Here is a 24,781-nt window from a genome sequence, read left to right on the forward strand (position 1 = left end):
CTGGTTCTCTGACTGACCCGTGTCTGAAGCAAGTTGGGGTAGGTGCCACCTGCTTTCTGGAGAGGGCCAGCTGTAGCCGGACTTGTAGGGTGCTGCGGATTCAGGGTTGAAGGGATGAAGTTCAAGGGCACCGAGAAAGGAGGAAGCCTAACAACTTCCTCCTAACACAGTGATTCCCAAAGCAGAAAATAAATAGGTAAGCACCCCTCCAAACTAACAGGCCCCTTGTCCCTTGGATGCCAGCATCCTGGGACCCTGCTCAATCAGCCACTTTTTCTCAAATCCCGGCCCATCCTTGGACACAGAGAAGTGGTGGGCAGACAACTCCGTTTATGAACAGGGTGCCTCATTGCAGGTGGGGGCAAGTGCGGGACTTCCACATACAGGCGAAGGGGCTCTCAAATCCAGGGCTATGTTAAACTCGCCCGGTGGGCGACGCAATCAAGAGAGATTCCAAGGGACTCTGAAACCGGATTCATGTGGGCTCCCCTGTATACCAGCAGAGGGCGTGAATTTTCAGGTCCTGGGTGCTGAACTCGGGGTGGTTAGTGACAGTTGTGAGGTGGCTAGAGGAAGGGAAGAGAGGAATGGGGTCTGGAACCCAAAGAATTATAGCCTAGCATTTTAGAATTTCAGGGTATTGTCCACACTGGTGAAGAGCCCTGGGTTATCGGTTCCAGTGCACAGCCATCTATCAGAGGTGGTTAGGATACCCCGAAAAACACTAGCCTAGCTGGGGGCATCCTTTGCCTGGGATCTGGGAAAGAGTGGACTCTGTCTAGCTTCCGCCGTGCCCTGGGAGGAACCAAGTAAATCTGGTTCCGTAGCTGCTTCCTCCTGATGAAACATTCCTTCCTGGGAGGTTCGGAGGCCCAAGAAACCTACAAGGATCAGGAAGCCCAGGAGATTTTAAAGACTTGGGGTTCCCTCCCAATGATATAAAGGGCAAAGTAAACCGGAAGAGGCGAGCACCTTTGGTGGTGTAGCAGCCTGCAAGCTGAATTGGGAACCCCAACATTATAGCTTTTATGAGTCATCACCCGTGCTGAGCTTTTTGGTGAGGCTGTTTCCCCCAGTTGCCCAGATTCTTTAAAGAACCATCACCCACACACTGGGGTATGTAACCCCAGTGAGCTCACTGGTAGGCTGGACTTGGATTACATCACTTTGGGTGTTGCCTTGTATCTGGAGTGAATAGAGATATCTCACTGGAAAACCAGTAACATAGATTTGGGTGAGAGGAGAGGGAAAATTAAAAAATAAAAATAAATCAGGGGAAGTTGTTTCCAATGTAACCTTTACCAGACCAGAATGGATGGGGATGCGTGTTTTATTTACATAAAAGTAATCCATCCCCAGCAATTCTGATTTAGGTGACTGGCTTGTCAAATTTCTCTTTCTTTAGAATGTGGAGTTAGGTGGTCAGCCGCCAGCATGATTGAGGATGAAGTGTAGCCATCTCCCAAAAGGCCTAGATGAGTCTCTGCAGAGTGTTAGAGTCCTTCTAAAACAGAGCGTATGTGGTCAGAGAAGTCCCTATGGGCGGATATAGGCAAAGATGTCAGAGGACCCGTGAGAGAAACCAGCTGCCTGTGTCTCTCCAATACTCAGGGACCAGCACAGTTCTGAGACTGGGTTGACCATTTGCTGAATTTACTGACTGATACAGGAGTGGCTGTGTTGCCCCCTTCTGGGCAGTCATAGCAATACCCTGAGACTTGTTGGGTTTTGTTGTTGTTGTTTTTTTTAATCTCCTTGGGCTTTGTTGTTTTTGTTTTTTGTTGTTGTTGGTTTTTGTTTGTTTACTTGTTTTTGAGATAACATCTGCTTATGTAGTCCTGACTGTCCTGGAAGTCCCTGTGTACAGAGGCTGGCCTCAAACTCACAGACATCTTCCTGCCTCTGCCTTCTAAGTGCTGGGATTAAAGGCGTGCGACACCATGCTGGGTTATCCCATTGGGGTTTTAATTGGGAAAAATTGAGCAGATGAAAGGATGCAGAGAAGCCAGTCTAGGTCAATGACGTTGGAGAGAGAAGGGGGGGAGGAGTGGGGAGGGAGAGAGCTGCCAGTGGGAATGGGTGGAAGGAGCTTCCGGATCCGGTGGGAATTGAGCGTCTAATTGTGTGAGTCAAGAAGCTGCGTTTGTTTGAGCTTATTTAGCTTGTATTTTCGCTCATGTTTTGTTTCTGTTGTTTGTTTTTAGACAGAGTTTTACATCATAGCTGAAGCTGTCCTAGAACTCACTATGTATCCAAAGCTGGCCTCAAACTCAAGACAATCCTCTGCCTCGGTCTCCCGAGGACTGAGAATGTAGGGTACATACTGGTGTCCTGAGCTGGTTTCCACCTGCAAACAGAAGCCCTGCCTAGCCCGTGCCTCCTTACTCGTGCTGACAGGACTAGGTGTCTGTTCCTTGCCATCAAAGGACGCTGCCATGACGTATTCAGTCCCTGTCAGAGCTTTGCCTAGACCCTGTGTGAAGGATTCTTTTGACCCTCTGGTTTCTGGCTGTCCTCCTGGCTTGCATGGTCCTCCCTGAGAGCTGGCTGCTGTAGGGGTTCCCTGGCTTTACCTTGCTGCATTCCTGCTAACAATTTCTCTTGATGCTTAGCACCTCTTCAGATGATAAACCGTGAACAGACCCTCTAGGTCCTAGGACATCCACATACCTGAGCTGCTTCCAAGGGCATCCTGCCCCAGAAGGCCTGGTACCATTGGCTGGTATTTAGTGAGGCCCATGGCATGCACCACATCTTCACATAACCATTGCTCCTCTTGGCTCTTTACCTCTTACTAGCTCCACCAGGCTTGCCAGCCCCATTCATATTCTGGATTGGGTTTACTCCCTGAGCTCAAGCGCCTGAGGCAGAACAGCAGCTCTGGGAGGCCTTCATCTCCATCTTTTGAGGAAAGCAGATCGTATTTGCCACTTTGGTGTGGCTGTGACCAGCTCCCTGGCGGAAACGAGTCAAAGGACTTAAGAGTTTACTTTGGTTTGTAGCTTTAGAGGGTTCAATCTAGCAAAGGGGGAGCAAGCACCTGTTGCTTCTGGCTCCACGAAGAGGCAGAGTGTCCTGGCAGTGGGACCAGAGGGACAGGGAAGATGACTGGGGACACTGTATCCACAAGGATCCACACCTAGTGGCCTGCATTCTCCAACTAAGTTCCTACTTCATATCCAAACCATTAAAGAGACTTAAATGTGCTTGGCCTGGCTGCCTGGGAACCACGCAGGAAGGTCAGCTGACTGTAATGGGCCCTGTAAACATGAGGGGCTCTTGTTGGAGGACAGCAAGGCTTCCCAAAGATAGGGGGGAGGACCAGTGGCCCAGAAAGGAGCAATGGCTTGTGGGAGTACATAGGCCTAAGAGGCCCCAGGGAAGGGATCCTGGGTGGCTCCCACACAGGGAGCAGGAGGAAAACGTGACCTCAAGGATTATGAGGTCAGAAGGTGCCAGATCATGCAGGGCCTTGAGGAATATTTAAGTAACAGATCGTAATGCAGGGGAAGGGCCCTTGGAAAGATGACTTAATAGGGGGCGCGCTTTAAAAATGCCACCCTGGCTTGGAGGCGAGTGGAAGGCAGGACGGAAAGTAGGAGGTAAATCCACCTGCCCTGTGAGAAACTAAGGAATTTGGCAAGAAGGCAACCTGGGACCTGTGCATCTCCAGGGAGGCAGGGGACTGGACTTCCTGTCTTGCATCAACTTTAGGTTTTCCAGCTTGAGTCAGGCTCCTGAGCCACCTCCTCTGGCTCATGGTTACCTGGAGGCAGGTTAGCCACCTTCCTCTGTCCTAATTGCTTCCTGCCAAGAAAGCTGCCTTCTCCAGGTGTCCTTGAGGCAACCCTTGTAAAAGCAATGGAGCGGCTCAGAAAGAAGCCAGTCCCTCCACCTGCCACTGCCCCCAAACCCCTCTGGCTGTCGAGGGGGTATTCTGAAAAGAGCTTTTCACCGCTTCCTCCCACGCTGGGTCAGTGAGTTCTTCGGGATTGGACTGAGTTCCTGAGGATGATGGGACAGGTTTGTACTACATTGATTCTGCAAGCAGGGAAGGGGAGGGTTGAAATCCATCACGTGTTCTACTTGTTAAACTGAGCACACTGCAATGACATTTGTGCAAAAGGGGAATTAGTCTTTCTCTCTCTTGGGTCTCACTATGTGAACTCACCATGCAAACTAGGCTGGCTTTTTCTTCTTCTTCCTCTCTCTCTCTCTCTCTCTCTCTCTCTCTCTCTCTCTCTCTCTCTTTTCTTTTCCTTCCCTTCTTTTGAGGCTGGGTTCCCCTGTGTAGCCTTGACTGTCCAGGAACTCACAGAGATCCACCTGCCACTGCTTCCCAAGTGCTGGGATTAAAGGCGTGCATCCCTGTGCCTGGCCATACATTTCTAAGGAATTTAAAGGTGCTGTTCGCTGCTTAGTTACACACTTACTTTCACACAGAAGAGTGTCTCTTCTCCATTTACACAAAGGCAGCTTACAACCATCGTCTGGCTCTTAGCCATGAGTTACTGTCCACTCATTTGGATTCTTGGGATGCCTTCTACCAACGTCTCCTGCCATTAACATCCTCCAGGGAATGCTGGAACACTCCTGCAATCCCAGGGCTCAGAAGGCTAAAGGGGGATTAGGGGAGTAAGGCCAGGTTGAGCTACTAAGTAATAGACCCTGTCTTAAACAAACAAAATACAAAGTAACCATTACCCAGAGACTCAAAGCCCATGCATGATCCCAGGGTTGGAAAGGGAGTGGCCCAGTTGCCACATTTGCCAGTTCTTGGAGGCCAAACCCGTTCTTTTTTTTTTTTTAAGATTTATTTATGTATTTTATGTATATGAGTGATCTTTTGCATGTATATTTGCATGACAGAAGAGGACATGAGATAGAAGAGGGCAGCAGATCCCACTATAGATAATTGTAAGCCACCATGTGGTTGCTGGGAATTAAACTCAGGACCCCTGGAAGAGCAGCCAGTGCTCAATCGCTGAGTCATCTCTCCAGTTCTAAGCCCAGATCTTTTCATTTTTGCTTCTTAGATAAGGACTCATGTATCCCAGGCTGGGCTTGAACTCAGTAAAATAGCCTAGGATGACATTGAGCTCTGAATCCTCTTGTTTCCACCTCCCAAGTGCTGAGATTACAGACATGTACCACCATGTCCATTTTACGCAGTGCGGAGGATTGAGCCCATGGCTTTGCACATGCTGAATAAACAGCCTACTAACTGAGCTACACCCCCAGCCTGGTCCCCGGGTTTTGAATTGCCTGCCATTGGAACCCTTTGCGATCTGTTTCCCTTTTTCTTTGAAGTAGCTGAAGTGGTTGCCACGCTACATGGCTAGATTTCCCACCAGACCAAAGATCTAGCTTGACCCTAAGGCGGCTCCCAAGGTGCTCTGTGAACTCCGTGGGCCTCTTCCCCGTGGCCCCACCCCAGCCCTGCCCAGCCAGCTTAGGAAAGAGGAGACGTTACACAGTCACGCCTTTTATTCATTGTCAGTGGGGAAAACACACACCACACGGCACAGGATTAGTCAGTGAAGATGGCTGCTGTGGGCGCAGCTGGAAGCGACATATCTGGAGGTTAGCGGGGGTCTGCTTCCTCCCTGCTGCTGCCGGAAGGCCCTGGACCTGGTCAGCCTCCACTAAGCAGAGAGACTCACCCATCTTGGGAGGCCCTGCCCCGACCCCACACTCTGACAAAGCTAAGAAGAGAAAACCATGGAAAATCTAGAAGAAAGAAAAAGCTCATGTCTCTCTAAGACTTTCAAATTGAGCAGATGAATTATTTTTTTCTCTAAGAACAATGAAGGAGCTATGTAAGAAATGTATTCGTAACCCCCACGGTGATTTCCAAAGTCAACACAGAGCCTCACTGATCTTTCCTCAAAGATCCAGGGTGGATCCTCAGGAAATAACTTTTGCTTTACTAAGTTTTTGTGTAAAAATATTGACAGTGTTAGCTTACTACTGCCCTGCCTGGGAGGACCGGTTGGTTCTCTCTCTTCTCTTTCTTTACTCCCACGACCTCCCGTGTGAAATGCAATTCTGCTGCTGAGCTTCCGCCATTGCCAGGGCAGAGAAAAATTAGCGCCTCTGCTAACAGGCTTGTTTTTGTTTTCTTCTTCTTAAAAGGAAGTCAGTAATTATGCAGCTGCCCGGATTGGAGTGGCACCTGAGCTAAGCAGCCTACGCGGATGATTCTTAGAGATGAGACATAAGGGACTCATCGCTTAGCCGGAGAGGATGAATGAGGAGAGCAGGTACGAGGAGGCTGAATCTGGAACCAACGCGATTCACAGAATCCCTGGAAGAGCATGCAGAACCTCAAAGGAGAACTTGGGTCTATCAAGGCTTTGACGGCCTGCGTGTCTTCATGTCTGTGCAAGTCATGCATAGATCTCTGCTAACCTTGTGCTTCGGGCTAAGTGCTTCTCAAGCTGGAGCAGAGATGGGAGACCTATCGCTCTTCTCAAGACAGGGACGGGTGCTCTACCATATGGTCTCCTGGGCACGCAGTGCTCTAGACACCCAAGAGAATGTGGGAGCAAGGTCTAACCTGCCTGCGGCTCCTCCCATCAGCAGGAAGGCAGAGACAGTTTGGGGCCTGTGGAGCTGTCTGAAATCCTTGGCAGTAGCAAATACTGCCCATGAATAGGCAGCCTGAAGCCTGGAGTGACCAGTCACACGGGTAGAACTTGCCTACTAGCTTGGAAAAACAAAAGCGATTCTCTCGGGGAGGAAGAGAGTGGGGAAGACAATGTAAGATGCTTCTGGAATTTGGTTAGCAGCCTCCAAGAATGGCATGGTCTGTGCAAAGCCGCCCAGAAGCAGAAAAGAGGATGCTTGAAAATGGAGAGACTTCAAGTGCCTCCTCTTTTTTGGAAGACTATAAAGTCAGTTTGTCCTGCTGTCAACATCTGAACAAACAGATACAGAAATGAACAGGGCAGAGAAGAGTCTCTTAGCGAGAACCTTGTATTCGCGTCTCAGCATTGTGTTATCTCCTGACTGCTTGCTCGCACACAAGAGACCGCCCCACCTTCAACCCTTAACCTTAGCTTCCAAGCCTGACTAAAGGTCCTGAAAATCCCTGTCTCTCTGGACAAAATGAGATGCAAGCAGATACAAACCTTTGCAAGCCAAGGAATTTTGTATCACTATGAGTCCGGCTAGATTCAACATTTGGGGGGAAGGAAAAGCTTGTCACTAGGAAATTCAGGTCCCAGCTGAGCCAGGCTGTTGAGCGGTGCTGATGACAGCACAAGACATACTTAACAGGCAGCTCATGAGCGCCATAGAACAGCCCCAAGAAGCATCACCAGATAAACACACCTGCTAGCATCATCTGAGGCTACGAATTCCTCAGCCTCACCACGTGGCCTGGATAGACAGGACAGAAAGAAGGTGGCTTGCTACCTCCAAATGCCAGAAGAAGGAAGGTCTGACAGAGTTTTGGACCACAGGTCAGCATCTCCAAAAGTTTCTAGCAGCAGGGAGGTGAGCACTCAGGAGTGAGAAGCAAATAGCATCCTTCCTGCAGAGCAATCTCCACCACAGCACGCCCTGGCTTCACAGGCTTTCTCTACTCCCACCCTGACTGAGAACATGAGGCAGTTTCCACAGCAGTTCAGGAGGAAGTCAACTGTCACTGCACGTCAAAGCTAACTCCTGATCACAAGCACGGGCGAGATGAAAGTGAAGGACTGGAAGAAGCAAGATAGGTTTCTCTGGAAAGCATGCAACACAATAGTTAGCTCCTAGACCCCAAAGTTCAGAAAGCCCAGCTGTTGAGCCTGGAAGGTGATAGATTTGTTCTCCTGGCAGATCTAGGGTGGAGGGGTCAGAAAATGCCTTTCTCATGGAGTACACCCAGCGTATTTTTTAGGCATTTGGTCCATACATGCAGCCCAGAAGCCTGAACAGTGGCTGGATGACCCTTTTCTTCCAGCTCCTTCTAGCTGAGGCTGTGAAAGAACAAGCCAGTCCCGGAAACCAGCCAAACTCAGAAACAAGCCGTTGAGATGTGGGACATGAACTGCTCGGGCTCAAGGCAAACCTCGTCTCCATCTCTGACGCCAGCACCCAAAGCGTGTGACAGAAAGTCACTTGTGGAATTGAAAAAGGGTGAGAAAAGGAAGTAGCAGAAGCAGCAAGGACTGCTGATGGGCGAGCACAGGTTCTCAAAGTCTGCTGGTGCCCCCACCCCTTTTGCCTAAACACTTCCCCCCTTGAAAATTAGCATTTTTATATCCATTTAAGACATTTTTATAAGAAACCAAGTAATATAGAGTATATCTTAATAGTCTAATAAAATGATCTTAGCTCTTTGAAAGGGCCCTAAAAAAATAAATATTACATAAATTTTTATTTTTCTTAAAATTTCTACCCACGTGGCACCTAAACTTCCACAGGCTTTTCATCTGGTCTTTCTGCAGCCTTGGGTGGTGCAGCTGGAGGGCACGCTTGTTCCAACAACTTGCCAGCTGCCTTACACCCTCACCTCCGCTGTGTCCCACTAAGACCTCAACCCTTGGAAGTTGTCTCATTACCCTGCGAGCTTTCCGAGGGCAAGGAATGTGTTTTTGTAAACAACCATATTCTTAGCACCTTCAGGTGCCTGGCATTGAACAAGGACTCAACAAGTATTAGCTGAAGAAAAGGACTCAATGAACGCTCCCAAGGGTGGGGCCGGAGGAGCCAGGTAGAGTCAAGGGGGGGCGGGGCAGAGACCACCTCTCAAGGAATCTGGAAAGGACGGACCTAGTTTGGACCTTTGACTGGGGGCCTGTGGGACCACACTGGTTATTTAATCCTGGGAACAACAGGATTGCGAAGCAAGTCCTCAGCCCCCCTCCTTAACCTCGCCTCTTGGGTCAAAAGCCAACTCCCCTAAGCCCAAAGGATGTTGATCCTAGGCCAAGGCTAGAGGTGGAGCTAGTGACAGACTATCTGAGGACAGGCTACTTGAGAGGACCCGTCTCTTGCAGGATGAGGTGGTCCCTCATGGAACTTGACTGAGGAGAAAAAGGCTTGGGCAGAGGAGTGGGTGACCTAGAGAGTGAGGCTGGAAGGCCCCTCCCCCTGGGAATGGGCCAGCAGAGAGGACATCAGGTTGGGTGGTGCCATGCCTGTCCTGGCCAGGGACCCTGCCCCTCACCAGTCTCTACTTCTGCATGTCACACTGCAGCAGCAACACAATGGATGGGTCACTCTTGGCTGCCTCCTTGAACTCCTCCAGCGTAATCTGGTCGTCCTTATCCTGGTCCATCTTCTTGAAGATCTTGTCCACGCGCTGCTGGGGTGTGAGCCCATCCTGGTTCATGCGCATCATGATCACAGTGCCGACCATCTTATAGATAGCCTGATGGAGCAGAGACGGAGGTGTGAACACCCGACTGGCAGGGAGGACTGAGGGGATGCTGGGGAGGAGAAGGCACTAGACAGAGACAGATGCTTGCGAAGACCGGCTCTTTAGGGCTGGTTAGATGGCTCAGCTGGTAAGGAGCTAGCTGCACAAGCTTGATCACCTGAGGTTGGTCTCCAGAACCCACATAAATGTGGAAGGAAAGAACTAACCCCACCCCCACAAAGTTGTTCTCTGACCTCACACAGACACTGTGGTAATGCACCCCTCTCCATCGTGTACACACACACACACACACACACACACACACACACACGTTTCTTTACTCATTATGTAATTCTGAATGGCCTGGAGCTTGCTATGTAGACAAGGCTGGCTTTGAATTCACTGTGCAGACTATGCTGGCTTTGAATTCACAGAGATTCATCTCCCTCTGCCTACTGAGTTCTGGGATTAAAGGCGTGCTCCAACACACCCAATCAATTAAAAAGACAAAAAGACTGTCTCCCTGATGAGTACCTTAAACGAATCATGTCTTAACAACTCTTTAGCCCACTTCCCACCTGTTGGGCCTCTAGAATTCTCTGTCTCAACAAGTATCGCCTTCATTCTGCCAGATTTAAAACAAAAACAAAAGCAAAAAAAAAAATAATAAAGCCTCAAGTTGAGATACTGCTTCACCTGTAGCCCACGTTGGCTTCAAACTCATTATGTTGCTTAGTCTAGTCTTGAACTCACCACCCTTCTGCCTCAGCTTCCTGAGTGCTGGGATGACAGAGGTGTGACACCATGCTTAGTTCTCACGTCATTCTTCTCTCCCCTCCTCTTCACACATACATCCAGTCCTTCAGCAAAACACGCCAATTCTAATTCTGTCGTGGGCCCTATGGCGACTTCTTTCCACCGTTTCCACAGCTCATGCACGAAGGCAGCCTCCACCAGCTCCTGACTGCGTTTCTCCTAACTGGTCTCCCTGTCTCTGCAGCTCCCAGTCTCCTCTGCCATCTGCTCTCCACACTCAGAATATGCTTAATGCCTCTTCTCTAGCCGGAGCCACTGATGGGACTCCTGGCTCCCTGTGGGACCATCTTCCTGTCATTCTCCGCGCCCCCATCCCCAACTCACACCTCCACTACTGCCCAGGCCTCCTAACACAGTTTGAGCCCTGCAAACACAACTTCACTGGCACAGGTGGTTCACTTTGCAGACTTCAGCATCAGCACCCTCTCATCTTCCTCCATCACTCTCCCTTCCTTTACTTGGCTTTTTTTTTTTTTTTTTTTTGATACCATTTACTGCCTGGCAAGACCCAAATTTTACTTACTGATTTACTAGAAGAAGTCTCCTATGAAAGCACATGGCAGACACAATATATTTAAAAAAAAAAGACAAAACTTAAAAAAATAAATAAAACTGGGGGGGGGGGAGAGAGTGAGCAAGGGCCCTGGCATGTCTAAGGTCAGAGGACAAATGTGTGGGAATTGGTTCTCTCCTACCACGTGGGGTCCCAGACTCAAGCTTAGATAGTTAGACCTGGTAGCAAGCACCCTTACATGCGGAGCCGTCTCTTCAGACCTCAATACTTACTTCTTGAAAAACCAAATGGCTAACCACTTGGCTACCCTAGATTTGATTCGCGAATGGCTGCCACATGCTGCCTTTTGTTCATCTGGGAATATATGGGGTACTGACACCATCTACCCCAGGGGTTAAGCACTGAACAAGGGGCCTGCGGAACTGTGGTGGGAGAACGCTGGGGAGCAGCTAGGATACTCCTGAGGCTCAAGGACACTGGACGCCCACCCTGGCCCCGCCATACCTCGATGATCTCCAGCATCTCCAGGCGCGTGATGCGCCCGTCGCCATCCAGGTCGTACATCTCAAAGGCCCAGTTGAGCTTCTGCTCGAAGCTGCCACGGGAGGTGACCGAAAGGGCGCAGATGAACTCCCGGAAGTCGATGGTGCCGTCGCCGTTCTTGTCGAATGTGCGGAAAGCATGCTGTGCAAACTTGGAGGCGTCTCCGTAAGGGAAGAACTGAGGCAGGGGTACGGGTTATTGGGGTGCAGCGACAGTCCCACCCTCCCCGCCTACCCCATCCTTCTGAGTTCTGCCAGTTTTCAGTCCCCAGTACTCGCCCACCCCGCCACGCCACGCCCCACCCTGCACCTTGATGTAGAGCTGCTGAAACTCCTCCAGGTTGAGGATGCCGCTGGGACAGTCCTTCAGAAACCCCTTATACCACTGCTTTAGCTCCTGCTCGCTGAACTCTGTGTTCTGGACCAGGTCTTCCAGCACCTCGGGGGCCAGCTTGCTGTTGTTCTTCCCCATGGTGGGCCTGCAGGACAGAGAGCTCCCTCAACACGGCCCAGGCTAGAATCTCACGTCTGCAAAGTGATTCTCCACCCTCGCCCAACTTGGACCTTTCTTCACCCGCCCACAAGGGGGCCCTCTTCCGAAAGTCAATATTCCTCTTTCCACAGGAGCCCACCCTTTCCTTGCCACCCACTTCTGCAAGCCCCACCTTCCTGAACATGCTCAGCGTTCACTCACCCCCTTCTCATAGGAAGCCTATTTTCACTGGATCTCCCTCTTCCCAGGACCCCCTTTCCCCTCACAACACCCTGCACCCCAGAGCAGATCCCCTCCTGGAAGGACATTTCCAGCCTTTACCGAGGGCAACTGACCCCCTCAGTGACTTGTGGTACAATCTTCACCCTCACCTCTCCCATCACCCACCATTCCCTACATCCCTAGTGTAAAGCCTCGACTAATCTCCCTGCTAGCAAGGGCTGTCTGTATTTTGCATCCTCCCTTCTGGGTAGCCGCCTCTTCTCCCAGTGTCCCTCAGGAACTATTTCCCAAGTTCTTCCTCCAGGCCTTCCTGGGGGCTCCACACAGGAAGCATCTCTCCTTCCTTCCTGTTCACAAGTAGAAGTTCTGGCCTGGAGCAGGGCTGGTCCTGTTTACAATTTGCCTTTCATTAACCCATTCACTCCCTGAGCATTTGTTAGGGGCCTGGACTCAGTATGAAGATAAAACTAAGACGAGCCAGCCTTCAGCAGCTCATGCAAGGTTTCCAGAGAGAGACAACAAAGAGCCTTCAACCCATGCCAACCTGGACGTTTTAAAGCAAGAGTTTGGAAGCCAACATTCATCCCATAGCATGGGATGCTCACAATATGCCAGGTCCTGATCTATGTCCTGGAAATCCAGGCATTTTCTGGGGAATTACTTTGGGCTGCAATGTGCAAGATGATTTGAGGGTCGAGCTGAAAAGATGCCTTAGTGGCTAAGGGCACTTGCTGCTCTTCCAGACGATCCAAGTTGGGTTCCCAGCACCCAGGGTATGTCAAGCGGCTCACAACCAGCTGTAATACCAGCTCCAGGGCATCTGCCATCTCTGGTTTCTGAGGGCACCTGCACTCATGTGCACATGCTCACAGGCAGAAATGCATGCCTACACATTACTGAAAATAATAAAAACAGATCTTGAGTAAAAGGTGGCTTGAGGTGGAGTGTGGTGTGCTGTACAAGGAAGGGCTTGGCATCCAGTTCAAGTGGAGAGATGTGGACGGACCGAAAGGTGCCGAAAGGGGGCTTTGTTAGCCCTTGCTGACTGGACAGAGGAGTGAGATGAACACAGAAAACAAGGCAAATGATTCCCAAGCTCCTTACGGTATATCTCCGGATCTCAGGATCCTCCTCTGGGTCATGAGATCAAGGAGCAGATCCTTCCCTAGCTACTAACCTACCACCCCCAGAAGATGAAGAATTCCACAGAAGAAGCCAAGGAGGGGGATGCATGCTATCTTCGGGAGCTTAAAACCGCACCAGGGCCAGAGTCAAGGGTGCCTCGAGACCACCCATAGGCAGAAGTGAGGGACCATTCCAGCTGCACCCTCCCCCAACAATTGTGTAAGCTCAAGGCGTAAGGAAGTTGGAAACCTCGGAAGCAAAGGTGTCTGGTGGGGGAGGCAGAACCGCTCCCGGGGCTCTTGTAGGATGTGCCTGAGTGTCTGCACGAGGGGCTGGGTCTATGTGTAGGAGGGTGTCAACGTATGAGGCTGCAAATCTGTCACAGCGCGCACGTCTCTATGCGTCATGGTGTCTGTGTGGTCCTCACCTTCTGCTCCCTTTCTTCTCTCTCCTGTGCTACCTTCCCACCCTTCCGTCTTCAGGGTCCTTACCTGTGCCCTGCCCCTCCTTGGCCCTAGACCCAGTGAGGACCAGAAAGCACCTCCTCATCTATTTTAGATTGTCAGAAAGCTAAAGTAGGCAGCACCCTTTGATATCATCTCCTTATTTTAGTGAAAGACGAAATTGAGAGAGAGCAGTGGCTTAGACGGAAGTGGCACCGGGTAAGGAGTCCGCCGAGCATCCAGGCTGAGTCCCTACCACCTGCTTGAGTTGTCCTCTCCACATCATGACTGTTCCTTCTCAGCACAAACCTTCTCTACCCCTACCTGCCTTCTTGGAAAAAAAAAAAAGCTCTAGTCTTGTGGCCTTCGAGGGACCATTTTGCCTAAGCTGTAGCCCATAGTCTCTGATAGGCAGAAACTACCTATCCATCCTAGCGGATGCCCACAAGCAACCTTGAGCCAACACAGCTGCAGCCAGGCTCAGCCTCCTGAGCCTGAAGAAGAACTCGAACTTCTTCCCTGATCCCACCTCCTTCTCTCTCTTTCTTTCTCTCTCTCCCCCCCCTCCCTCCGTTCCTCTCTCTGCCACCTCTGGGTGTGCAGTATAAGGAGAAGAAAACAGATCCTATGGACTTTTCGGATTTCCCCCTTCTCTCCAGGTCCTGCTTGCCATCGGGTCTTGTGTTTTTTCCATTTGAAATGTTCCTGGAACATTTGCTATGTCCATGAGCTCACAGTGATGAAGATCAGCCAAGCTCTTTGCCAAGTCAGGCCCATGGTCAACAGGGCTTACCTGCCCCACAGGAAGGGCCTTTCTCCTGGCACCTCTGTTCCAAGGCATGATCTCTCCTAGTTACAGTATGGGGTATAAGTGACACCCTGAAGCGCCAGGATCTTCTAGAATCTCATCTCAAGGTTAGGGTAGACATACACACACACACACACACACACACACACACACATACACACACACACACACACACGACCAGACCCTCTGAATCTCCAGAATCATCTAGAATCTTGTCTCAAACTGCTCACCTGTTGATCTTCACCCTCCACTGCTCTCCCCATAACCACACACTCTCCCTGACTCAGGTATCTCGAAGCCAGAACCCACTTTATCTATAAATAGTGTCTTTCCCTTAACCCTTTTTTCTCTGGGCAGACACAAGCTGCAAGCTACCTTCACTTCTTCACAGCCACCTTCTTCTTTGCAATCAACCCTTTCCAAGCCGGGCAGTGGTCAGGTAACAGCGCAGGCTCAGCCCTCTGGGCACAGGCAGACCCTGTGAGGCTACGGGGTGGAACTCTCACACATATACCATCTCCTGATCTATCTAATCTAGGATTCTAAGGGAGGCCTTTGCATTGCCTGAAACAAGGGGAGTTCCCAGGTCTTTCTGCCCAACAATAAGTTTCTCCCCTTCCAACAGAACTTCAACTCTTCCTGAGCATCTTGGGTAGGGGAAAAGGTGCCTTTTTTCTATTGTTCCTGGCTGTCCTCCTGAAGCGCTCCCCATTGGTTCCTGCTTTCCCTCTCTTCACGAGAGCACCCTGCAGAAGCTTGAAAGCAAAGCCTAGGATGCAGTCATGTTCAGTGAATGGCACTTAGATTATGAGAAAAGAACAACATGCCCTCCCTTCTTTGGTACTAGGTCACATTGTTTGTTTATCTGGGATCGCCTATCATCAGAGACAATGGAACCCAGAGTCAGGGAAAGGAAAGGTTCACCCAAGGTCAACTGGAGCCCATCAGCTGCAAAACAAAGACCAGAGCCTAGTTGGGGGTATGTTCTGTGGAGTAGTGGCTTATGGAGGACTGTCCTCCAGTTGAGGAGGCACCTCTTGCTCTAAACCTGACCCTCTGTGCTCAGAGGTTCCTTCTAGAGGGCTCAGGGTCAGAGAGTTCAAGGGGAGAGGTGGCAGTGAAGGTAGGGAGGGACTGAAGGAGGCAATAATCCCACATCCTCGCCTAGCTTCAAAGGAGCTGGTGCTGAGGCAGTTGCCATGGTGACAACAGCCTGGTCAGGAGATTTTCTCTTTCCCTCTCCTCCCTTTGCTCTTCTCCAAGCAGCAGCAATCGCAGTAACAGTCAGGTCGTGTTCTTCCCCTTCATAATAAGAGGCCAAAGTGATACCTGCAAGATGAGCTGAGTTGGCCACCTCCAGTTTGGAGCTTTCATGCCAGGGTGGTCTGAAAAAGACCTAAGAGAATGACCCTGCAGGATGTATCGGAGGCCTGAGAAAAAAGGATGTCCCTACAGGGAGGACTGGGGCCTCTCGGGTCTCCTCTGAGCAATATCCTAATGGTTTACGCTTTGTTTTTCCTGTAATCAGCTGTGGAACCAGAGTTTGTCAGAGTTTGGAAGGCTGTTCAAGACCACCTCATCTAATGGTCCTCTGACCCGCTCTTTCCCCCATCGCATGAAGTCCAAGAGGGAAAAGACTTGGCTGAAGTCAAGCAGCAGCACAGGCAAAGGCGAGGGTTACAGCAAATAGCACTGCTTCCCCAAACAGGCTCAGGATAAGGAGAAAGCGAGTTCACAGGGAGGAAGCAGAGCTCCATCTCTACAGACAACAGGAAGTGGAAAGAGAGAGGAACTAGGCTCAAAGAAGGGCAGAGAGGAACTGATTACAAAGAAAGGAGAGGTGCGAGGCATGCAGACTGGAGCTATGGGGGGGGGTATCTCCTGGAAGGAGCACCCCTGCTTCATGCTCCAGACAGGATAAAAGAGGCAGAGATCTCTGTCTAGTCTGGGGGCGACTAGTGGGGAGCTGCTGAGTGTGCCTGGGGTAGAACATTTTGGGGGGGGATCTTCATCCGTCCCTTGGGTGCCCTGTGACCTGTCAGCATCAGAGGCAGAGGTAGTATGCTCAGAGAATGAATTTGCTATGGAGATATCTTTGGGAACAGGACCCTGTGGTGCAAATGATAGTCAATTGTTGGTGTGAGTGTGGGCTCCCTCCAGGTAGAGGTTTCCATGGGGCTGGCAAACCACCGTCTCCAGAGGCAACAGGAGATAGAGTGACTGAAGCCTCCTCTAGCACCAGCGACACCACACCTCCGTGTGTGTGTGTGTGTGTGTGTGTGTGTGTGTGTGTTTGCACTGGGGCCTGAGGAATGGTTGTTCTTACCTGAGCTGGGGGTAAGAAGGCAGCTGTACCGCCTTGCTTGAACTGGGGACCCGGCTTGAAGTGGAGCTCCCTTGCCCAAGGCGGGCCCTCCAGATAGATGGCTGTCCACCTATGGATAGACCCAGGGTCGGGAAGATGGATCTGAGCAGCTGAGGATGGGAGGGGAACGCGGAGGAGGAGGGGCTCAGGGCCTCCGCCCCGTGGGGTTACTCCGAGGTCCCGGCCCCACCCGCATTACCTGAGGCCGCTCGCTGACTCGTTGGATGGCTCCGAGCCTGGGCGGCCGCTGGGACAAGGCTGGCTAGCAGGCGGACTCCGGGCTCTGTAAGGTCCGCGTCGGAGCCGCCTCCCCAGCTCTTGTATCACTATGTGCTTCTCGAAGACGACACGATTTGCATAAGGCCCGCCCCCTCTCAAGAACCTTGGACATCGATAGGCTCATCTGGCACCGAGTGACAGCCGGAGTTTCAGGTGGGGATGGGGTGGCCTGTGAGTCTGGGCCACCGGAGCGCGCCCCGCCCGCCCGCCGGCGCTGACCTTTCCCGAGTCGCCAGGATTGTAGAGGACTGTACCCCCATCTGTCCCTCAACCCTGAGGCTCAGAGCCTGGGTCACAGTTTGGAGCGAAAAGTACAGATGATTAAAGTGGATTCGCAAAAACAACCGCACCGTTGCTATGGGAACAGAAGAACCACAGTTGAATCTCTAAGCCTTCTCTTCCTGGGCCCCAGCGGGGGGTGGGGGTAGGAGAGGGGGTGATTCACAAGATGCGACCCCATCCCGTGTCCTGCCCGAACCTGGAGGGAATCAATGAGGAGCTACAGAGTGGCAGGGTGGAGGGGAGAGGAGATAGGGTGGTCAGGAGCTCGGCTCTTTGCACCAGTGCCCCCCCTCCCACCATGAAGCAGAGGGGAGGGTGGGTACTGCAAGAGCTGGGTGGATGGGGTAGTACCCTCTTCCTAGACACATGAGGGCGTGGGCTCCCGCCAGTCACCCCTACAACCTTAATTCAGATCCATTCTCAAGCTCTATCCACACTTCTCGAGGACCTCCAAACGGACTCTTAAGTTCTTCTGCAGAAGGACCCTTCTACGTACCCCAAGGACTGCTCCATCCCCACCCTCCCGCATTCCCGTTGCTTAGATGGAGCCGGTTCCCAGCCGCCGCCAGTCTCCGGCCTCGGATGTTGACACAAACCGGAGGCGGTTTACACTGAGCGGGTCTGGAAGGTTTCAGGGCAGCGAAACGCCTCTTTCCCGTGCTTGAGGGTCTCTCCACAACTTGCCCAGCCGCCAGGGATGTACTGATGTGTGAGAGCTCACAACCCAAGGTGGTGGAAAGGAGCTCTTTAATGCCAAACTCGGGGCGAAAGGGGAGCAGAGATCCCTGGGTTGGGCCACGTGCGGAGGAGGGACTTCAAGGGATCTATCAAAACTGGGGGCGGGACGCGTGGGGATTGGTTAAATAGGATTGCAGATGCTGAAGAGCCGCGGCGAAGAGGCAGGGTTTCTGACCAAGCAGCAAATATACAGATGGACAAATATACACTAGGAGATGGGAATAGGCCTGTAACCAGCAAAGGCCCCGCTTTTGGGATCGGTCTTAGAAATTCCCAAACCAAGTACCCTGGGGAAAACAGTGGGACCCCTTGTCTTCGTTATGAACCATCCCATTTTCTCTTAAGCCAGTTGCTCTGCCCTGTTCTCCTAGCATCTGGGTATGCCTCCTCTCTGGGGCTGTAGCAAAGGGCTGGAGGCTCTACAGTGCCAGATAAGAGACATCCCTGGCACCTTTGGTTGGTGACTCATGATGGTGGCTTCCCAGGCACCTTCCATGCTCTAGGCCCTGAAATAGTAGGCAAGAGTACTTGATTACAGTTAACCATAACCAATAACCACAACTAGTCTTATCACCGCAATAAAAACCCTAAGACAGCCAGCAGTGGTGCATGCTGGGTGTGGGGTTAGATGAAAGTCTCAACTCTGTTCAGCCAAGAACTAGCTTCTTGGGTAAAGTGGGGACAGGGAAGTATAAAAGTGATGGGCTGTCCAAGGCTATGGTTGCCTGTTTACCAATTGGTGTGGGAGTATCTTGATGCTTTCCAGGACCACTTAAGCCATACTGGTGCAGAGACAACAGAGTTTCAGCTGGGTATCACGACTTCTCGGCAGTGAATAGGCCCAAAGTTCCCTTATCACAGAGGTCAGCAGCAACAAAATTTGGATTCCAGCCTTGGTTTCAGTTCAGATTCCTCACTTGCCACCACTGGATGTCCTGTGTACCTAGGAGTGGAGTCCTCACTGGGTTGCGGTCTCCTGTGAAGCAGCTGCAAACAAACCAGACAGTATTTTGATTTAAATTCTGGAACTTAAGACTGGGAAGATGCACCAGCCAGTAAACTGAGAAAACCCAGATGGTGGCATGTATCTAGTCTCAGTACTGGGGAGGCAGAGACAATGGGTCCCTGAGGCTCACTAGCCAGTTAACCTAGCCTACTTGGCTAGTGCTAGGCCAGTGAGAGACACTATTTCAATGATGATGAGGAGGAGGATGAGGGGGATGAGGAGGAGGAGGAGGAGGAGGAGGAGGAGGAGGAGGATGGGGACAGAGAGATGGCTCAGCGATTAAGAGCTCGCTCATTTTCATCTAAAGGACCTACGTTAGAGTCCCAGGGTCCATGTCAGGGAACTCATAATTGCCTGTAATTCTAGATCCCTGCTCTGCAGGAACCTGTACTTCTGTGCACATTCTTACGCACAGCCCCATAATTAATTGTAATAAAAATTGCCGAGTTTGGAAGTGCACATCTGCAATCCTAGCACTCAGCAAACAGGAGCAGGCCATCTCTGTGAGTTCATTGCCATTCTGGTCTACACAGCAAGTTCTAAGTCAGCTAGAGCTGGATCAGGAGACCCTGTCAATGATAACAACAGCAACAATAATAATATAAAATCTTTTTAAAAAAATACAATTGAGATTATCTGGAGGAGGCATCCAATACTTTGGGCCTCCACATGCAAAAGCTTACATGTATACACACACCTGTACACATACACAAGCAAGCATCCACATAGACACTCACACTACACACACAGTCAAAAATTCTGGGGTTTTGTCTGCTGTTTTTAGCCTTGCACTTTGGCAAACACCTGTTCTGTGGAGAACGGGGGTGGGGGGGTGGGGCAGAATAAGCTGTGTGGAAGGACCGTGTGGCCGGCTGTAAAGGAAGCCCTTAAATGGGCTGTGGAGCCCATAAGCTTCCAGGGAGGCAAGAGCACTAGCCACTTCAATTTGCTCCACTAAAAAGCTATTCTTCCTCTCCCTCTAGGTCCTGAACAGTGCCCATGTGATGGATAATGCCTCTCTGATTCCCTGGGTTTTCTCCACTGTGGCTAGTGCAACCTGGTGACAGCTGGAATTCCCTTGGGCCCTAGATATTTCACTGTCTCTTTGTGTCTGGGAGAGAATGAGGTCACCAGAGCCGAGTTCCTTCCTTCCCCCATATTTGCTAAGCATGATTTTGTTTTTAGTGTCTCAAGTGCAAATCAATCATTTCTGGGTCTCTGTTCTTCCCTCACTGTGGCCCTACCCCTCTCTGCCAACTTCATTCCTCCCTAACGTGAATCTTGAGCAAAGCACCTCTGGGAGGCAGTTCGTTAGTATTGGCTTATTCCAGAGCAATGCCGTAATGCCATTGTCTATTCGTTCTTGTTATTCCAACCCCCAGGAACCACTGTGGCATATGTCCTTTCCCAAGCCTACCCTTTAAGGCTAGTGCACATCACTTGCAAAATTTCTTTTTCTTTCCATTTCTTAGATAGAGGTGGTTGCTGTTTTCTTGCAAAGAACATGTATGAGTTTTATATATTTCTCTATCTGTTATCATTTTTGATTACAAGTGGCAGAGAGCCCAGAGCATAGTGGGTTAGGTAGAAAAGAGAAAGCAATAGCTCAGGGTGAGAAAAATCCAATAGATTGGACTTTAGGGATAGCTGGACCTAGGGGCTTTCTCAATATTGATAATATTTAACTGAGACCCAGTCTTGTCTCCTTAGTTTTGCCTTCTTTCTTTACATCAACGTAAGGATACAATCTCCACCAGCATCTCAGGCTGGAGTCCTACAGAAAGCAAGAGTGCTTCTCTTTCCCGGCGTAGTCACCAGCATCCCAGCTGTAACCCATGCTAATCTCCCAGTCCATCACTGAAGGCCGTGGATGCATCCCTCTGATTGGCCAGGCTGAAGCACTTGCCTACATCTACAACCTGGAGCAAAGCCAATGCTTCCCACAGCAGGCGTCCCAACTCAGAAAGGTGCTCTTTCCAAGGAAGAAGGGAGAGCAGTCCAGGTGCAGTACGCTGTGCAGTCCGGGTGCTGACTGAGGTCTCTAAAGCTGCAAGGGAACTGTGCAGTCCGGGTGCTGACTGAGGTCTCTAAAGCTGCAAGGGAACTGTGCAGTCCGGGTGCTGACTGAGGTCTCTAAAGCTGCAAGGGAACTGTGCAGTCCAGGTGCCGACTGCGGTCTCTAAAGCTGCAAGTGTACTGTGCAGTCCGGGTGCTGACTGCGGACAGCACTCAAAGCTATCCTGCTAGTGGCTTGTCACACTGCTGTGATTTAACACCCTGGGTGGGGGGCAACTTAAAAAAGAAAAGGCAGAGCCGGGAGCATGCCTTTAATCCCGGCACTCAGGAGGCAGAGGCAGGTGGATCTCGGTGAGTTCCAGGCCAGTGTGATCTATAGAGCAAGTTCCAGGACAGCCAGGGCTACACAGAGAAACCTTGTCTCAAAAAATCGAGAGAGAGGGAGAGAAAGAGAGAGAGAGGGGAGAGAGAGAGAGAGAGAGAGAGAGAGAGAGAGAGAGAGAGAGAGAGCAGGCATGGAGAGATGGCCCAGAGATTAAGAGCACTGACTGCTTTTCCAGAGGACTTGGGTTCAATTCCCAGCACCCACATGGCAGCTCACAACTGTCTATAACTTTAGTTCCAAGAGATCCAACACCTTCATACAGATACACAAGCAGGCAAAACACCAATGCACACAAACAGAATAATAATAATAATAATAATAATAAATAAATAAATAAAAAGAGAAAAGGCATATTGTGGTCCACAGCACATGACAGGATTGGCTGGAGCTTGAGGCATCGGTCACATTGCACATGGAGTCAGAGAGCAGAGAGCAATGCGTATTGTGCTCAGCTAGCCTTGCTGGAGCCCAGGACCTCAGCCCAGGGAATGGTGCTACCTCACCCCAATTAGTTTAATCAAGATAAACTTCCACAGACGTGCCCAAAGGCTAACATGATCTTAACAGTCCAGGCCTAGGTGTACCTGGAGACTGGTCTCCTAGGTGACTCTAGAGCAGTGGTTCTCAACCTTCCTGATGCTGAGACACTTTAATACAGTTCCTCATGCTGTGGTGACCCCCACATAAAATTATTTTTGTTGCCACTTCATAACTGTAATTTTGTTCCTGCTATGAATCATAATGTAAATATCTGAGTTTTCCGATGGTCTTAGGCAACCCCGTGAATGGATCCTTCAAGCTCCCAAGGGGGTCGTGACCTACAGGTTGAGAAGCACTGGTGTAGAGCCTGTCAAGCTGGTGGTTAACACTAGCCATCACGGGGATCGTCATTTCTCACCATTATCACATTTATCACCAACTGAAGATGAGTCAGCCGGGGTACTCTTTACACAGGAGTATCGGGTTGAGAGAAACTAATAAAATGCTGTCAAGCGCCCCTAGAACTAAGACAATGAACAGACACTACCAGTGAGCTCCCCACAACCACATGGCTTTCCGACTGGAGCTGTGGTCTTTGGCAAAAGAACACAGCCCTTTCTGTCGGGTAGTCTGAGAGAGCGCTCAGAGCGGGTGGAACAAAACCTCTGTCTCCTCTGTTCCGGGTACCTCACTCCTACTTGTGTCTCCCACTGGCCAACCCTCAGGAAAAGCCAGAGCGATGCAATGCAGACAGCTTCCTGCAGAGCAGAAATCAGGAGGAGACAAGCAGAAACCACCGCCAAGCTCCCACGCTTTCAAATCCGACAAACCTTGGACAATATACTTAATCTCCCTGCAATTTGGTGTCTTCGCCTATACATGGGTAACAGGAAGCACTTGGGAGTGAAGATCCAGCGAGGATAGAGTGCCTGCCATTAGGAAGTGCTACATTCCCACGCTGTATTAATCCTGGCTGTCATCGGCGAGGCTGAGCTGCTGTAACAAATAGACCCCCAGTCAGTGTGACTCAGAGGCAGTAGGTTATCATTAATTCTGATTTGTGTGCAGTCTGCGGTCTGTGTCAGGTTGATAAATGACTCCCCACCCTTTGGGGATTTACACACCTTGAATCTTGCGCTCTTATAGTTGATCTGTTCCCTAGGGCAGCGGTTCTCAACTTTCCTAGCTCTGCAACCCTCTAATACAGCTCTTCTTGTTGTGGTGATCTCCCAACCATGAAATTATTTTCGTTGCTACTTTATAACTGTAACTTTACTACTGTTATAAATTGTAATGCAAATATCTGCTATGCGACCCCTGTGAAAGGGTCATTTGACCCCCAAATGGGTCACGATCCACAGGTTGAACACTGCTCCTCTAGGGTCTGTCGTCATTGAAAACAGGGCGGAATAAGCATACCTCTATAAAGGCTTTGCCAGGAAGCGGCGCCATCCCTTCCCCTCTCATCCCAAGGAAAACAAAATCCATTCTAGAATTTCGGAGAAGGAACGCAGTACTAGGGACTGGATACACATGTTGGAAGAGCTCGGGGAAGAAGTACAGACCATGTGGTTACCCAAAGACGTATAAGTACAGAAAGCTGCCACCACTCCAAGGCTGGGAGGGCAAAACAGAAACAAATCCAACCAACAATGAAACGATGCTCTCCAGAGCCCACGTGTTACCTTCCTAAGAGTAGCTTTGGCTACTGTCACCCTTAGGAGCAGCATCGCTACTGCCCTGTGGGAACCCAGGAGCTCCCACGCTCGCTGAGGTTGCAGCAGAGGTGTCTGAAGTCTGCTGTTGCCATGCTGCTGAGGCTCCTGGGGTGTCTGCGGTCCCCTCACAGCTGGAAGAGCTGGAGTGGCCTGCATCTGCCTTGATGTTTTGGACGCTGCGGTGGCTGTTTCTCCTTCCGTCGCTGTGCAAAGAAAGAAAAGTGTACCTCTCCTGCCATCCAGAGACTACCAGCACCGCCCATTACCATAATCTAATATCAGAAGATAAAGACTCCACCCATTTAAAGGAGGGGGACCTGTGTTGAGTGTGAAGCTGTCATCTATCAGGCTGGAGGTCTGGATGGAATGAAAGGGGAGAAAGGAAGAAACTAGCTAACACAGGCTACCATCTGCTTCTTGGTCACCACGAGGCGAGCAGCTTCTGTCACGTGCTTCTACTGTCGTAATGTTCTGCCTGGCCTTAGGGTCAAAGCAGTGGGTTCGGGCAATCATGGACCTTTGAGATCATGATGCAAAATAAATCATTCCTTTAGTGGTTTCTCTTGGATATTCATCACAGCAAGGAAAAGTCTAAAATGACAGACATCGATGGATTAGCTCATGATGTTTTGACCTATCTTCAAAAAGAGCAGAGTAACTCCCTTCCCAGTTGTATGTCAGCTGACCCCATAGGGTGTGTGAATTTGCCACGGCGATTCTAAATCCAGGCATATTGACAATCCGGAGTAACCATCACACAGGCCATTCAAGGACACAGCCTTTATTCTCTCTCCAGTTGATACTTACACCATCATCCTTTGTCTCCAGCTCTTCATACCTCACCCCACCCCTGTCCTTGCAGAGGAGCCTGGGGGAAGCAGTGACTTACCTAGTGGGTCCAGAAGTCTTCAGCGTCTTAACAAGCAATGTGGCTGTTCTAATGTGAATGCTGGCTCCTGGAATCACCATGGAAACACACGTCTAGGTTCTTCAACGAGGATGTTTCCTGAAAGGTTTAATTGGGCAGGGAAGACTCACCCTGAATGTGGGTGGCATCATTTCATGGTCTGGGATCCTGGACCACTGAGCACAAAGGACAAGGGAGGCTGAGCTGCAGCATCCGTCTCTGTTTCCTGACTGCAGAGGGAACGGTAACCAGCAGCCTTGTGCCCCTGCTACGGGGTTGTCCTCATTGGG

The 24,781-nt window shown here is 50.6% G+C and overlaps 1 protein-coding gene across 2 annotated transcripts; it reads right to left on the reverse strand.

Annotated features, from left to right (window-relative positions):
- Positions 1-5,469: 5,469 nt before the first annotated feature.
- On the reverse strand, positions 5,470-17,036 carry Hpcal4 (hippocalcin like 4). Of its 2 annotated transcripts, XM_048434507.3 has the most exons (5): positions 16,880-17,027; positions 16,642-16,750; positions 11,535-11,703; positions 11,187-11,402; positions 5,470-9,364 (listed from the first exon to the last, which is right to left on the reverse strand). In XM_048434507.3, the coding sequence occupies exons 3-5, from the start codon at positions 11,694-11,696 to the stop codon at positions 9,167-9,169; spliced, it is 576 nt and encodes a 191-aa protein (XP_048290464.1). In that variant the 5' UTR covers positions 11,697-11,703; positions 16,642-16,750; positions 16,880-17,027; the 3' UTR covers positions 5,470-9,166. The 2 variants fall into 2 exon arrangements, with proteins under 2 accessions (XP_048290464.1, XP_048290465.1); XM_048434508.3 differs by lacking the exon at positions 16,642-16,750 and having other exon boundaries at positions 16,880-17,036.
- Between the last annotated feature and the right edge of the window lie 7,745 nt (positions 17,037-24,781).

Source organism: Myodes glareolus, chromosome 3 (assembly GCF_982192425.1).
Source record: "Myodes glareolus chromosome 3, mMyoGla1.1, whole genome shotgun sequence".
NCBI lineage: Eukaryota > Metazoa > Chordata > Mammalia > Rodentia > Cricetidae > Myodes > Myodes glareolus.